Genomic DNA, 16976 nt, shown 5'->3' on the forward strand with positions numbered 1-16976 from the left:
ACTGTACTGACATTGCGCCAGCTAGCAAAGGAGAAATGTTTATAAGGTTGAGCTCCAGTATCACAGAGCAGGGTAAAAAGCATGGGTTTAGTGCTGAGAGGCAATAAGTTGATAACTGGCAAAGGGATGAATAAATTTTGTGTGTTTAATGGACAACAAGCAGGTCAGTATACTGGAAGTGAGTGAGTGGGACAGAGACAATGGTGGGAAATGAGGTCTGAGAAGCAGGGAGGTAGATGAGGTCAGACGTTTTAGGCTTTATAGATCATGGTAAAGACTTTGGATTTTATTCCAAGTGTGATGAGAAAGCATTGGACAGTTGAGAGCAGTGATGTGATGTAATCTGATTTATTTAAAAAGGTCAGTTTGTGGATATTTGACTTTAGGTGCAAGAATGGCAATAAAGAAGGCTCAGTCTACCAAGTGCCAGCTAATCCACACTCTATCTTCTCTAGGCTATACTCTCTCCTGGGTTCTAACCAGGGTGACCAAATGTCTTTGTTGGACTGGGACAACTGAGGGGCCAGACCCCTTTATTCTCAAAAGTCCTAGTTTTAGATAACATGCCATATGGCCACCCTAGATCTGACATATCTCAAATTCTCTCCTTTCCTGAAAACAAACCTGACACTTCAAGATTGTTAGGCAGAATTTCTAGAGGTGACTGCCACTCATTGCTATGCTTGGAGAATGCCTGAAGTACAGGCAATTCCTCAAGACCTTCTCCCCTAACACCCAAGAGTCTTCTCTTCCTTGCCCTTCTTTCATACTATCAGGTCCCAGCCCATTAGTCTAATTCCTGATGTAGAGTGCTGGCATTCCTCTAACTTAAGATGCTCTGAGAGGACTTGGGGAGAGTCCTATTGATAATAGATTGACTTTGAGGACGACCATACCCTCAAAGGAGTTTTCAGAAGAAGTCTTTCCAGTTTCCTAAAAAGATGTTTAAGATGACAGCCATGTGCAGGAGGTCAAGCCATCCTTCATTTCTCACTGGACCTTCAAACAGAGGCCAGATCACCTGCTTTATCTGACTTCATTGCTTCCCTAGCCAAATACGGATTCCTAGGTAGGTGAAATAGAAGCTTGCCTCATGATGCCTCTGGCTCTTTTACCTAAACCATTACGCTCTTGCACATTTTCTCATACTTTCTCTACTCTTCTCTGTTCTCTCTCCTCAGGGCTGACAACCATTGCTCGCATTTCCCATCAAAACCTGCTCGCAAGTCTTTTACTTATACCCTCAGACCTTTGGTTTCCTCTGGGATGTAATGGAGTGAAAGAATCTTAAAAAGTTTCCTCTCCCAGGGACCTTGCATTTTAATAGAAATCAGTTGGATACCAGTGGTTCGCAATGTTTGGTCTAAATAAGAACAACTTGGAGAGCTTGCTAAAATGCATATTGATGGGCACCAACCTCCAAGTACCTGATCTGATAGCTTTGGGGTAAGGCCAAGTTTGGGGGTAAAACAAGAATCTGTGTTTTAATCAAGTATCCCAGGTGATTCTGCTGGTTGGTTCAGAAACTATGCTTTGATAATAATTCCCTAAGTTAAAGGGAGGAGACACTAATGCTAGAATTGCATGTGTCAGTTGTGAGAGGAGAAGGCTTTATTGAATATAAGGAACCATGCCACACAATTACATACAAATATATTAACCCTATTTTCTGATTCCAAAATTGTGTCACATGGAACCTCAGTGGGGCATCGCTGAAATACATGGGCTAAATGGTCAACCCATTTGAAGGGGGATTTCAAATGTTCAAGAGTGCCAAGTTCTGCCCTGTCTCTCCCCTGTGGGGTTCCCCAGGAAACTATATACATGTGATTGTAGCCAATTAGAAAATGAGTGTTATTCTATTATTAGCTGGAATAATGTCTAATCACATACAACATAGCACTCTACGAAGGCTGGATTGAAGCCCATCATTTTGGTTCATGGTCAGTTCAGGGTCTTCTGTGCCCCCCCCAAGTTTCTACAGCCTAATTCTTGGGCTAGTATATCCATATATGCTGTGAAGAGCAAGAGATTGAGAGACTGCTGAGCTCACTTACCTGGCAAGCCATATGGAAACAAAGAGAGAGAAAGATAATAAAGAGGTAGAGATTTATAGAAAGAATACTTAGATCTGCTTACTCTATGGAGGCTGGAAAATTAAAGTACAAGTCAGAGTGTCATGGATGGATACTGATTTTTTTATCATGTAGTAATCCTGCCCATTAACAGTTGTGGCCCAATTAATACCTAGTACTCTGAATGATGAGATCAATAACCACATCTTCCTTTGGGGGAGAAAGGAAGAAATGGGCAGAAGCAGACCTGATGTAGGAAAAAGGTTTGCAGGCCAGGCCAGACCCAAACAGCTGACACCAAATTATAAAACAGAAGGGATGGTGACATGCTCCTATGGCTATGTTTAATTTCTGCCATGGGCTATCTTTCCCCTCCTTTTACTCCCATTTACTCCAAAACATACAAAATGCAAGGGAGGGTAATTTTATTATAGGGTAAATCCTGAATCTGTTCTAGCTGGTTAAAGGTATCATTTGCAAACTTTGGCACTCTCATTATGACTGGATCCGCTGATGTGTTGCAACCTTTTGTGCAGGTCCTGGAGGAGTGCTCTCCCAACCTGCTCCAGTAGCTACTCTCTCCAGCCTTTCCACTCCTCTGTTCTTCTCATACAACCTTAGACTCCAGAGCTCAGGGTTTGGGTGGGGTGGGGTGGAGAGGAGGGAGCCTCTGGAGAAGCAGGGAGGTTGTCTGATGTCCTATAATTCCTAAAATGGACTTGATCATCCATGGGGAGAGGGTGGGAGGGTTTCTCTTGTTATAATTGTGTTCAACTAAGACACATGGATTTCTGGGACAAATTATTTTTACACAGGGAATTATTCTGGAAGCTTTGTCAGAGCCAGTTTAATAATAAAACAAAACAAAAAAGAGAACCTTGCATTTTTAGTCTTTAAATTACTTTAATATACATAATCTTATCTCCCCTTCCCTCCTTCTTTTTGCCTCCCCCTTCTTTCCTTCATTTATTCAAAACCAATTTTGTGCCTTTCCAAATACTTGGGTGGGGGGCGTTACTGCTCTTCTATTTTGTGGATTATCCATTCAATTCCTTCTATCTCCTTGTCAACTTTTGACCATTTTCCTGTTAACCTTTTCATTGGAAGGAAAAGTTGGATAAATTGCTGAAATAAGGTTAGAGATTATCACTGGATTCAGATCTCACATGTTTTTCCCAGCCTCCCCCCACCTTTGGAGGATCTGAGAGGGTAATTTGGCAGTTCAGTGTATTTTTGTAACCTCTAGCTAACAGGAGAAGAGGAAGGATGTGGAAGAGGGAAGATACGATTAAACCAGTGTAGACATTGTTAAGAAATTTATTTGCAATTCTTGTTTTTTGTTTTTTGTTTTTTGTTTTTTTAAATAACATCATTCCTTAGATAAAAATGCAATCTTACAGGAATATACATAGCGTCTCACACAGAGATGACCCTGAAGCTCTTCTCGAAAGGTTACCCCTTCTAGATTCCTTGGCCTTTCTCGAGGTTGAGAAGGCGCAGCAGGCGAGGCCTTTGACAACGGGAATATTTGATGATTACAAACTGTACAACAGTATTTACAACAGTAAGACCGTGAAGTCGTGGAGCCTGGAGGAGAAGGTGTGGGGGTGGTGACAGGTGGGGGGATGATGATGGAGGACTGTTCATCTTTCTGTGTTGTGCTGAGAGCAAGCGTGATACAGACTGGTTTGGGGGCATGAAGATGGGCCTGAGCAGGAGGACATGAGGAGAGGAGGGAGGAGGGGCTATTCTGGAGCCTCTGACGTGGACCCAAGTTCTGCTTGGCAGCTCTAGGGTATTAAAATAAAACAAGCAGATTATGAGAGTAATAGACATTCTAGTGCGTCACAGGCTGGGAACCCACCACTTGTCCAGATTTGTTTATGCCTTTGATAGCCACAGCCTATTTGGTCCTAGACTCTATTCCCACGAGGCTCTGGGAGAACAGCACATGTTCTGGGCAGGACAGGAAGTGGCTATGGGGTGGTGCCTAATCTAGTTGAGAAACTAAGAGATGGATTATAAATTTGGGGGAATGGGATGGAGCTCGATGCATGGGTGGTGTGATGTGTGCAAGCAGAAAAAGTGCCCATAGCATTTGGGTCACTGGAGTTACCTTATGAAGGAGCTCTTTGCACAGGGTTGTTTGTTTACAATTGTCGACCCTCCTTCCCAAGACTTGTTTTTTTCTTTTAAGCCTTGATGTTGTTTCTCCATGTTGGGAAATTTTAGGGGAAGGGGACTTGGAACAGGACGCTGTGACCTGTCCTCTTTTGTTCTTCCTGTGACTCTATAGAAGGGAGCCTTCTCATCCCCCTCCCAGTTGCAGGCTCAGGAGAGACTTCATGCAGTGTCTGCGACCTGCAGCCCTCAGCAAGCTTTGGCAGTGACTCACTGCCGAGGCTGGTGCCCGCTCACTCTCATCTTCCTCATCCCTCTGCTTGTACCCTCGAAGGCTCCATGAACATCAGAACAGGAGTTCTCCAGGCTCAAACTGTGAAAAGGAATCACTCTGTCCATTTCTGTATTTCTTCACATAGAAATTACCCTTCCTTAAAACTTACAACCTCTTCCACCAAGAGACTTCTTTGATAATGACCTAGGTGAAACATTTTCTTATGTATGAAGTACATGAGTGATTTTTAGATGGCAAATTTGTGGTAAATGACTGATTAATGGTAGATTAAATGTCATGCTGCCCTTTCTAGGAATCTTACCAAATCAGAGTAGATTCTGGAAAGTGGGGTGCATGGGATGCCCCCCAAAAGAGAGTACAGCCGTGAAGAGGCCAGCATGTGATCTGAAGGGAGAATATTTGACTCTGGTGATGTAACATTTCAAGCTTTTGTTTAATTATCTAGTTTTGTCTTGTCTTCCTTAATTCAGTAGAGACTGAGGGGATTTCTGTGGAAGTCCCAACTCTGACTCTACTTTCAGTATTGAGTTGATTTGTTCAACTCAGCTCAATATATCCTGCTGGAAATCTCTATTTCCCTTTCAGAGACCGATCAAAAGGCTTTTGTAGTATACCAGCGAGCTGAAGAGTCTTTACTGCTGCATCTTCTCCGGAGCAAGCCTCTGAAAATCATATGAGGGAAAAATCTGATTGTAGAAGTAATTGTATTTCTTAATGTAGATAAATAATATTTAGTTCACAGTAATAATAGGGTCAGATGGCACCATTTCTACTAAGGAAGTTACTCTGCTTCACTCTCCATGTTTCTCTATACAGTGCTCAGCCCTCTGGGAGGACAATATCATTTGTGCAGAGTTCAACCCCAGCACCAGCCCCTGTCCCTTAAGGAAGTGTGTTTGTGTGTGTGTGTATGTGTGCACGCCCGTGTGTGCATGCGTGTGTGCATGAAGATGAAAGTGTGTATGTGTGGTGTTCAAGTGTCTCCCAACCATGTGGGAGTCTGGCAGAAACTGCCTGTTACATTGGTATCTGGCTTCACAAAGCAAGGTTTCATTGTTTTGAAGTAAAAAAAAAAGTTAAAACCAGAACTAGCTTCACAAAGAAACTGTTTAAGAATCTGCACATTGGATTCCTTTCAACTCTCTGTTCTTCTGACTAGACCGGGGGGGAGGAAGGAAAAGGGAGGGCTGGGCAGGAGGCTGGAATAGAGAGAAAGGCTTGGGGAAGGGGAAAAAACCCCATCCCTGACTGCTGTAAGACACTTTAGTCCCTTGTCTCTTTTCCTTGTGTCTCCTCAGAGGGAGCTGATGGGGAATCTGGATGTGGTGACTAAGAGCTTCACTGTGAGTGACATTAGGCTTCCCTTCATGCCTTCTGCCCAACAGGAGCCAGTTTTAGGTGGCATGCCAGCTAGTATGAGGGGAGGGACACCAGCAAAGAGGAAAGACAGAATGGCAGATATCCCACATCTAGCCAGATAGGTTGAATTGTCTGGTAAAACAATGATTGCAATTTTATTCTTCACTTTTTCCAAAGTTGATCCTTGAGGCATGATCCTCTCCCCTGTACTGGCCATTGCGTGGATTAACTGGACACTTCTTTCCAGAAAATAGGAACAGAGCATAAAGAGTCAAGACATGCCCTTTGCTTTGCCTGCATTTTCCCTCCAGTTCTCTCTGTGCCAACACTTTCCCCCAACCAGAGCCGTGTCTTTAAAAAAATGGAACTGGCCTGCACTCTTACCAGCAAGTGTTTTACTAAATTGGGTCTTAAGTGGGTCCTCTTGAAACCAGATTGCCTTTTTCTGGCCTCTTTGCTAAACAGTTTCTAACTCTTAGACAATGATATTTCATCTTTTCTAGGTCCCTCAGGATGGAGATGCCATCATCTTCCTTAGCAACATGTATAATTATGGTTGATGAGGCTAAAAACATGACTACCAGGGTTATTCTGTATGCCTAAACTAGCTTCTTGTTACATGTCTTGACCTTTAAGAATGATGAAACCCTTCTGATGACTTCCAAACTCCTCATTTTCAGGGTGTTCTTATTTCTCAGGCATTGAAAGGTATCCTTCTCCTGAGGTTGCCTTATTATCTATAGCTGAATGATCAGGAAGGAAAATGTCTGTGAGAAACTGATAGCTTCGCTCCAGACAAGCCCCTGAGGTTTGGAAGCAGGGTCACAGGATCAAGACAGAGTAAGGAAGCCTTGTTCCTTTGTCCTTGGACCTCCCAGTCAAAGTTAGAGGGTGGGGGGTGGGGGACTATAATAGCCTCTGAAGCAGAACAGAGAAAAATTCATGGAACAAGCCAAAATCTAGGAAAACATTCTCCTCTTTTTGCCTCAAGACCAAAAAGAAACTTCTAGAAACAGGCAGAAAGGAGACAACTGAAAATCTCTCTGCTTAATATAGCCATGCACATGCCTAATTATTAAAAAGCTAAAGTGTGGAAATACAAGAGTCTGGGCCATTCAGAGGACAAATAAATATCGTTTACCAACCCCCAGAACTTACACGGCACTTCTTCAAGTCCCGTTGGTCCTCAGCCATTGACAGCTTTCTGCTGCCACTCAAGGGTTCTCAGAAGATTTAATGGTCATGGGCACAGTTCTGCTCTAGGTGGAGGGTAGACATCACTTAATACACTGCGGAGGAGGTTCATGATTTCATGATTCATTTTACCAGTCTGCATGATGACAGGTGTCCTATGTCAGTCCTATACCAGTCGATCATGAGGTCAGGCCAGAAAGACCCATTGCCCTACACAGGGAACTCCCATCTGAAACTCCTTTCCTTCCCAGCAGCACAGCACCAGGTGCTCTTGTCACTGCTGCCATTGTTCTTGCAGGGTGCAAGCCTAGCCGGTCTTCTGACAGAGCTGACTAGAAAGAAGAAGGGACCCTGTAGGTGTGAGTGGTGAAGAGCCAGGGGCCACACTTAGGCAGGGCTCTAGGGGGAGTTGGCATGAGCCCAGCCTGTAGCCCATGCCACTGGCCAACGGGATTTGGTGATGCAGAAGACAAGTCCAAAAGGAAAAAATAAAGCAGCATGAAGGTTGAGTGCGTGTGTTGGGCGTGAGTGTGTGTTTGTGTATGTGTGTGTGGTCAATTAAGATTCTAAATTTCTATCCAGGGACCAAATATACAGCAAAAACCAGATATCAATCCAAAAGGGCTCCCCTCTCCACCATAACTAGTATCTTAGCAGCACAATGGTAGCTATCTTGGGAAACCAGACAAAGGACGACACCTAACCGTAATTTCTAGAAGGGCTTCATGGCACTGAAAAGGAGCCAAAAAAATTTGGATGGGTTGGGCTTGGAGAAACAGGAAGAAACCCTTCTGCTTCTAGACTGTAAGTTAACCTGGGAGTATCCGGCACGTTTCTCCACTTTTTCATGGATCAGTCCTTGAAAGTGAGACTCGTCTTCACTGGGGAATTGACTTTCCCGACTTTAATTTCTAGGTTGCTCACATAAGGGCTGAGAGCGCACTGGGACTGGAAGACATTCACTGGGTAAATCCTGGATGTTTGGGTCCTGTTTTCCCCAAATCACCTCCTTTTCAACCATCATTGTTGAAATCTATTTGAAGGAAACAGCACCGATAGGATGATGCTCTAGGCAGACGAAACTGCGCATAAGAGATGCTCCCACAGAGTCTCCGGTTCCACTATCACTGTGACCTCCTGATGTGTCCTGCCTGGTCCTGGTCCCCTCCACGGCTGCCACACACACTAGGGTAGGTCTGGAGGAAATCCTGCTCCCGAGTGAGGAAAAGATGAAGTAAGACAGAGCTGACTTTTGGATGGACAAAGATTTTACCTGGTTGCTGTTCTCTGGGCCCTGCTGTCTGAATTTGGGTAGAGCAGTTGCCAGAGGGAGGATTCCCTGGCCTCCAGGCAGCCCGACTCTAGCTCCAGCCTCTCAGTCAGCGTACGCTTTCCTGAGGAGACCACTGAGGAAAGTTTGTGGAAGTGAACAGAAAAGCCAGCCACCTCTTCCGTGGGGGATGCTGATGCTTCTGGTGCAGGACTGCCCCTAGACAAAGTCCAAATCAGAGAACTGGAGCAGAATGGGTAGAGTGAAGACAGGACTAAGACATGTCCTGGTCTCTCAAAGCAAGATGTAGTACAAGTATACTTATCAGATAGTTTTGGAAAAATGGAGGGAAACGGAAGCGAACACAAGATATGCAAAACAGTAAAGTCCAAACCTGTTGGTGGATCGCAGAATAATGATTTACACTGGTGATACCTTTGCTCATTGTACAAATTAAAAGAATATTCGTTCCCTTTCCCCAACCACATATAGAAAAGCACTTCAGAGTTCAAGGGTAAAGCTTGTCACACTCCAAATACAAAATGATTTACTTACATGCAGCAAAATATACAAGAAGGGAATTCAAAAACAAACTTAATTCAATTCATTATATTCGCTTGGCACAATTGCAATTCAGTTTTAAAAAAATATTTGTAAAATACTGAAACTGACCTGAATTCAAGTATAACAGTTTCTTCAACAGAAACATTATCAATGCAATAAAACATTACACGGAATATATCGAAGCAAAACGCCTTCTTGAGTTTTTCCCTTAAATTTCTCTGCGTTTTTTTTTAATACAGTTTTAATGCCAACACAACTCACAATTATATTTTTAAAATGAGTATTATTGCATTGTTTTTGCATATCTTGTGGGACAGGAAATGCAAAGAGTTACTGATTCCCATTTCAGAAGCAGAGACAGTGGTTTGTTTTTGCTTTCAAATGGCCCCAGATTCGGATCTCCCCACAGTTAGACCAGAAAGGGGGAGCTACACACTCATTCACGCACGGGCGCACTGTGTGGGTGTACATACACATGGACGACAGGTGCCCAGACAGCCCACCACACACACACACACACACACACACACACACACACAGAGAACACACACATACTCGCAGAGACTCGCTCATCCAATCTTCCTTTCTCTGGCACCCACAAATACACCTCGCATTAAAAAGAACCCAACTCAATAACCCATATGTGCAAGACCGTATCAAGTGCATTACCTTTAAATTATAAAACCAAACCAAAAAAATTTTTGTTACTACCTACGGAAATTATAACAAATTATTGCGCATACACAATGGCTGGTAAAACTTGCCTACGGCGGCTCTATTGAACCTACCATAGAAAAAGAAAACCACAACCGTTTAAATAATACAGTAAAACCAAACCCGATTTACATTTGCAAAAGTGAAAACAGTAAGGTGGGTGTACAAAGCTTTGTAAACACTTCTTCCTCCCCTCCCCCTGGGAAAACAAAATTAAAATAAAACAGAAACCAAAAAAACCCCCGAAAACTGCAACATGCTATCAAGAAAAATGTCAAACCCTAAAACAAAAGAGCGCTCAACAAGAAGCTCAGCACCACCTCGTCTTGTCAAGGGCCGGCTGCCCCTTCCCTGGCAGGCGGTGCCAGCGCCCCGTCGCCCCGATGCAGGCCCAGCCGCTGGGCTGGAGCTCGGTGGGCCCGTGCAGGGACGCTGGTCCTGATGCAGACGGGCGGGGCGCGGCGGGGAGCCTGGGCCTTGGGGGCCGCACACAGCCCTCGCCCTCCGCTCCCTTCTGCTCCCGAGCTCCTGCTGCCTCGGGCTGCACCTCGTCCCTCTCTGGGACGGGGCTGGGTCCTCGCTGCAGTCACACCCCTGCTTCCTTCTGCAAATCCACAGGGCCCCGGCTCTATGGAGACAGTGAGGCTCATACAGAATATGTGCAAAATGATTTTTTTTTTTTTTACAAGCAAAGTTGAAAGACACCCGTTTGACATAGGGTCCTTTTGGTGAGGGCTACCGCAGGAAGCTGAGGTTCTCTTTCATGCCCGGAGGTGAGGGCAGGCATCTCTTCTCTTGCTCTCCCTCCCTGATTCTTCTACTCCTCCTCACCACTCTACCTCTGTGGACACAACACAAACTGGGGTTGCTGCCTTCCTTCCCCCCGGAAAACGGATTCTGCACACCACCCAACTCTGCGTCTTGTCCCAACGAAATGAATGAAGACGCTGTTCCGGTTAACTCCAGGTCACGAGAACAGTGAGGCACTTCTGAAACGAACCCATTAGGAACATTGAAACAAATAAAAAACCCAGCGTCTCCCCAGCCCTAGCGACTACAGGCTGCCGGCGTGGGCTCTGCTGTCCTGGCGCTCCTCCTCGCTCCTCCGACACGCCCGAGCCGTGGTGCAGCTCTCGCCCTCTTGGCCCCCCACTCTGTCCTGCCCCGGGTCCCTGCAGTTAACAAAAGGTAGTAGGGTGCCGTTGGGGCTCTGCTGGGTGCCCCCACTGAGGATGTTGTCAGCGGCGTTCTCCATCTCCTCTATGGTCATGTCACAGGCATCAGCCAGCTCCTGGGTTGTGACCTCGATAAACTTGGGATCTTGAGCAAACTGCCCCAGTCCTTCTGAAATCAAGACCTGAAGTGGGGAGGGAGGGCCATGAAGAAGAACCAAAGAGGAACATTATTCCTGGAGGTCAACTCTTCCCTTTAGGGCTGGAGCAAGGGGCCTGGGCCTGGTGACTTCGGGAAGTGAGTGTGTGTGTGTGTGTGTGTGTGCGCGCGGGCGTGGTGGGAGGGGTGCTCCCAGGAAAGGAGCTGACCCGGAGCATTGCCCAAAGGTGTCAGGGATGTGTAGGCTGGAGGAGAGCTGTTTTGGGTAGGATACTCAACAACTGTTGTCGAACACCTGAAGACTTGGCTCGCAGAGGGGCCGCGGGGTGCTGCTGTACCGTGGCTCAGGCAGAACCCAGCCTGCCCTGTCTTTTCTCCTCCCTGGCACCCCTAGATGCCCCCCTATTATTCTTGCCCAGAAACCTTCACTCTCTTTGGGGAAACTGTTAAACTTGTGCCCCTTCCCCACTGCGGCTGGCTGCCTTCGTGGGGGTGAGGATCCTGGCGTAGGATGTGTGCAAAACGCCAGGTTTGCACCTGCCTCCGCCCCAGCTCCAAAGGGCCAGCAGGCGGTCCTAGGGCTGCTCCCTCCTTCCTAGCGGCTGCTTTAGTGACCGGCTTCGGGGAGACCAGCTGCTGAGCCAAGGGCAGGGGATTAATAGTGAAGCCTGAATGCCTTTCTCCCAGGTCCGTTTGCCCTGCTCCCATCACTCTTTATTTCCTGTCCTGCTTAAGTTTTCTTCAGAGCTCCCACCCTGTGGGACATGCTACATCCATGCTTATTTACGATCTGTCTCTCCTCACCACGGCATGGGCTCCTGAGAGCAGAAACTGTCTCTCGGCTGTATCCCCACACCTAGAACAGTGCCTGCACATGGTCGGCACTCAATTGGGATTTGTCAACTGAATGAGGGATAACCAAGGCCAAGTGAAGGACAGGGGTTTTGGAGCTAGGAGGGACCTTAGAAGTCATCTGGTTTAACTCTCCACCTCTTGCACGACAGCCTGATGACCGGATGGGTGTTGTCTCTGCTTGCATATGTCCAGCGATGGCGGGCTCACTCCTTTATAGGAAAGCCCTCCTCATTTTGGGAAAGCTCTGTTGGAAAGGTCTTCCTCATGTAACCTGAAATCTGCCTGCCTGTCAGTTTGATGTGTCGCTCCAGTCCTGCACTCGAGACCCCCTGCCCAGGACATGAGGGACCTTACAGTTGGAGATGCCCCTTGTGGCCTCCTAAGCCACCCCCTTTCTTGGTTTGCTTCCCTAACTCCCTTGACCAGTGCTCATATGAGATCACTTCTAGGGACCTTGCCAATCCCTTGCCGTGTCCCTTTGGGCTTGTTCCAGTTTGTCAAAGTCCCCTAAAATGTGGTGCCAGGGTCGCACTAGATGCTCTGGCCAGGGCAGAGGATAGAGGACCTGGAAGCACTCTTGTTCTAGAATAGTGATTCTCAACCCTGGCTGTGCATTAGGATCATCGCAAGGCTTTAAAAAATACCCATTTACTGTGTCCTAGGTTTCCAAAGCTCCCCAGGTTATTCTAATGCACCCCAGGCTCGAGTTCCACAGATCCTGACTTTCTATGTGTGCAAACACAGCCCAGGCTCACCCCTGCATCTGGCGTAGTCAGAGCTCCCCTCTGGCTGTACCGTGAGCCCTGGGCCCTGGGGGGCGTTCTCTGGCCTGCGGCAGGGATATGCTACTCAGTCCTTTCTCCCTCTGTGGCAGGCCCTGCCCAAGAAGCAGCCTCTAGCGTCTTGTGTGATCACAGTTCTCTGCAGACCATGCCCTCCTCCCTGGGGGTGCGGGTCTTTCTGGCCAAGAGACTTGACATCCATTCTACTTGGGAAAGGACCAGGGACTCCCGTCTCAGTTCCTCATGCGAAGTCCCTGAGCTGCCCTCGGCCTTTCCCTCCCCCGCGTGCCGTGCGGCCCAGGGTCACTTACCGCTTCCACCAGACTGCTGGCACTGCCGTGGAACTGCCTGCCCCGGGCCCCAGCCTGGCTGGGCACAGTGAGGGACACCGGCCGGGCTCTCCGGATGGCGCTGCTGCCCCCAGCGCAGGGCGTGGGCTCCCCTGACCAGGAGCTGCAGTGGATGGACGGGAAGCTGCTGTTGAGTTTCTCACTGGACTCGGCGCCCTCCAGCCTCAGGGTGGGGATCGGCTGTGGGGGCCAGCCTTGGCTGCCCGGTGTGGCTGGGGGGGTGGCGCACGGCCTGGGGGACGTGCTGGGGGAATGGCTTCTCTGCAGGAGGGGGCTCAGGCCAGCCACTGCCAATGCCTGTGGACACACAAGGAGCTCGAGTTACTGGGAGAGACGGACCTCTGCTTTCTCAGCAGCTCCTGCTCCCAGCTAGTCCCACCCACCCGGGGCCCACGCCTGTCAGCCCTCTGGCTCCGACCTCATCGAGACCCTGGGTTAGCTTCTGCCACCCTAAGATAGATTTTGTGATCGTGCCAGTCTGAGGGGCTCGCTTTCTCCTCTAAGTTCAGAAAGCTGTGACGGAGTGGAATCAAGAGCATCCCCTTCTTATCACTGGCCCTATCGCCGGGCAGCTGAGAATCCTCTGGCTTTTGGTTTTCTCATCAGTAGTCTAGAAAGAATGCTGCCCTCATCATCTGTAAAATCAGGACACTAATGCCCTCTATCTCCCTATCTTGTGGGATTGACATGAGGTCCAAGTGAAATAAAGCCTGTGAAGAAGTATACTGTGCACCACAAAGATCTAGACAGAACCAGTACTTGGTTTTAATTTTTACAGTTAATCAGGCCATGAATCATGTCCTACTGATGCTTAGCTCAGGTCTTCTCCGAACTGTTGTTCAAATCTTCTGTTTTTTGTTTTTTTAATTTAAATTTTTTTTTTTACTGTTGTTCAAATCTTACACTGTATTGTGATTAAACTGTTTACATGTTGTGTCTTCTGGCCCCCATTATGCTTGAGAATCCTGAGGCTGGGGCCTGGCACTCGTGTCAGTACCACAAGGACCCGCTCTGAGCTGGTGTCCACGGAGAGTGGCACTGTGCAGTGGGAGAGTCCAGCTGAGAGGCAGAGGGAAGGGAACGCTGCAGCCGGGTTGGGGGGGGCAGTGGGAAGGCATGGAGGGGCAAGTGTAAATAAAGAATAGGTTCTTTCCCGTAGCATGGTAAGAACACATGGGTGAAATGGACTTCTAGAAATCTTTAAAAATAGCACACACAGTGTCCCCTTGCCCCCAGTCGACCTGCTGGTCTCTTCTGCCCACAGCCCTGGACAGTCCCCAGCCTGGGGTTGCTGGTTCCCTGGAGATCTGAGGGAAGTGTAAGGCTATGCTCAATCCTCCAGAAGGCCCCACGGAAATCATCTGTCTGCTGGCAAAGCCACACAGGCTAAGCAAAACGGTGAGTACTGTGAGCTGAAATAATACCAACTTAGCTGAGCCACACTGGCCATCTTAAGCACATTATAAGCTTTGATTGGCAGACGAGTGCCCTTGGGTATTAAAAAAAACCCCATTTAATGCATAGGCTTGTGGTGAGGGAGTATATACTTAGAGAGGAAAAAAGTTTGGGAAATTTGGGCTCTAATTTGCCTAGAGGTAAGGGACTGGTCTTTGATTCTTTGAGGCTTCCATTAGTTCTAAGATACTGAGAACATGTGGGATACTGTGTCTTGGATTTCACTGGCTCAGCTGGAGTCAGCCATGCCAAGAGATATTTCAATTATCGAATCTTCTGAACCTGTTCTCCTTGGACATCAGTCTCTACTCCTGATCATGTTGCTGGCAGATTCTTTAATCATTTCTATATTTCGGGGGATGGGTCTGTGTGCAGCTAGATCTCCAGGTATCTTGCAACTCTAGGTATGATTACGCCTGCCCGAGTGCTCTGTGGTGTAAGCCGATGTCTGTGGAGGGAACATCTGTGCCATTGTAGGAAGAAGGTCAGGCAGAATACTGGAGCTGCCGATCCTTCTGAACCGTGTGAGGAGCTCCTGTTCGCCAGTATTTCCTAGATGTCCCTCCACCCCCCCGGGGAAACGACAGACCTTGTTAAGGTTCTCACTTGCATGGACGAGCCCCCTCATGTGGGGCTGTTAGGGCCAGGGGCTAGAGCTATCAGTGGTCCAAGACAGGAGGACTGAGTGGGGTCTTGGGATTTGCCATAAGCACGGGGGTTGTGTAGCCTGCGGGGTGCTGGCCAGTGATGCCTCCTAAAGTCTGGGCTACCTGATGATGAACCAGATGCAAGGGCAGAACTGTCTTCTGAGAGACGTCTCCCCCTTGATTCTTCTGTCGTTTCAGACATTCCAGGTGGAAGGAGGCCCTTCGACCTGCAAAGCCAGCCAAAGAACTGTGATCAGCACAGGGAAAAGGGACCCAGGTCTGTGAGCCTCAGACCATGGGGGGTGCAAGGAGCCGTGTGAGTGGCCCCGGAGTCAACACCTCCCTACCGTTCGCCTCTCATAACACGTAGCATACGGCCAAATCCCAGCCCCGCAAGCCCTGGCCTTGGAATCCCGTCTCATTGCTCTGGAAATCTGCCCAGCCCCTGCGTGGGGCTGTCTGAGCCAGTCACTCGAGTGCCTGACCCGCCACATCTGAAGAGAGAGAGAGGTGAGTATTTACCTAGTGAGGCAGAGCGGAGGAAACCCCTCTTTGGAGATTGCTGGACGCCTCTCTTGTCCTCCTCAGGTGGTGTTAATTGCCGATTTTCATCGTCCTGATAGGAGAACCTGGAACAGAGAACTCCTAGTGCTTATTCTGCGAGCCGGGAAGCGCCACCCCATACGGAGAGCTGCCACCCCCTGAAGGCAGTTTGCTTTTTTCCTTAGTAAAGGGAACCCCTGCTTTGTGCTTTGGTAAAGGTTCGGGGAACGGGCGACAGGAGCTCGCTCCCCCCCCCCAGCCAGGCTCGGCCTGGCTCTCCCACATCACGGATGTTCCCGGCTCCTCACCCACAGCCTGTCTGCTCAGAAGCCTCGCATTTCTGATTTTCGGCAGTAGAAGCACTCTTGAGTCAAAGTTGGTGAGAAAGTTGGCAAAAAATGTTAGGCCCACAAGGTTCTTTCCAGGAACAGCCTAGGCTCCTCTGTTTACATATGTGGATGCTAGTTACCCTGACCACTCCCGACTTCAGCCCAAACTTCTCCCCCTCTCCCTAATTTCTCCCTGGCCTGCCCACCCTTCATCATCAAGCCACATAAGCAGCTGCCTACGGACAAATCTCCAGTCAGCCAGTCAGTGAATAGCTGTAAGGGGCCTGGCTGCTAGGCCTTTTGGATGGGGACTCACAATGAGAAATAGACTGTACATTGTCCCATTTATATACACACCTAATCGAACTCAACTTCTTGAACCATATTTACCTTTTTTGCATGCATTGCCCTCTGGTGGTTTCTATTCTACTTCAGTCTTTTCTATGTCACTAAACAATGTCAGTTGCAATCCACTAAATTGATTTCACAGTCCCCAGGGGGAGTAGCCTGCCGGCCAAGAAGACAGGTGCTTTCTAACCCCTTCACTTTACAGATGAGACCACTGACTCTGTCCCTGGTGTAACTCCACATGCTTTGAGGGCAGAGAATGTGTGGCCGTCCCTGCTCCTAGCATACTGGCTTTGATCCTTGGTACATGTGCAGGAAAATTTCTGACCAAAAAACCTCCAAACCTTTCTTCTCATTTTCAACATGGTAAGCTTTCCCTATTGTATTTTCTTCTTATCCAAATTGTACCCACTCTTGAAGACCCAGCTTCTATTTGATCTTGTGCCAGGAGCCTGTTATGGTCACCTTGACCTCAACCTCCTCTGAATGTCTGTCCCCTTCATTGCTTGTACTACTCTGTGAGTGAAAATCTCCATGTTATCTCCCTCTTCTGAGATCTTAACTGGTTTGAAAAATATCCTTGAGTGCCGAGGCCGGTTTATTCATGATCTAGCAGAGTGCCTGGATGCACCAAGCACCAGAGCCAAAATGGATTGAAGCATATGCTTTTCCTGATTTCTAGGGTATGTGGCCATGTAAAAATTTGCAGTCTCTAAAAATCAAAAGGATGAGGAGCTGGTTCT

The 16976-nt window shown here is 47.9% G+C and overlaps 1 protein-coding gene across 24 annotated transcripts in view; it reads right to left on the reverse strand.

The window, feature by feature from the left end:
• Positions 1–3374: 3374 nt before the first annotated feature.
• Positions 3375–16976, reverse strand: part of CACNA1C (calcium voltage-gated channel subunit alpha1 C) — a 632951-nt gene continuing 619349 nt past the window's right edge. For 23 of the 24 annotated variants that reach the window (XM_081820959.1, XM_081820957.1, XM_081820954.1 and 20 more), the window contains 4 exons: positions 15536–15642; positions 15137–15240; positions 12873–13208; positions 3375–10949 (listed from right to left, as the gene is read on the reverse strand). In XM_081820959.1, coding sequence (XP_081677085.1) covers positions 10647–10949; positions 12873–13208; positions 15137–15240; positions 15536–15642 — 850 coding nt within the window. In that variant the 3' untranslated portion in view covers positions 3375–10646. The remainder of the gene's footprint in view (positions 10950–12872; positions 13209–15136; positions 15241–15535; positions 15643–16976) is intronic. The other variant, XR_014145548.1, reaches the window with a different exon arrangement.

This window comes from Leptonychotes weddellii, chromosome 5, assembly GCF_054177405.1.
Source record: "Leptonychotes weddellii isolate Sample4059 chromosome 5, ASM5417740v2, whole genome shotgun sequence".
NCBI classification, from domain to species: domain Eukaryota; kingdom Metazoa; phylum Chordata; class Mammalia; order Carnivora; family Phocidae; genus Leptonychotes; species Leptonychotes weddellii.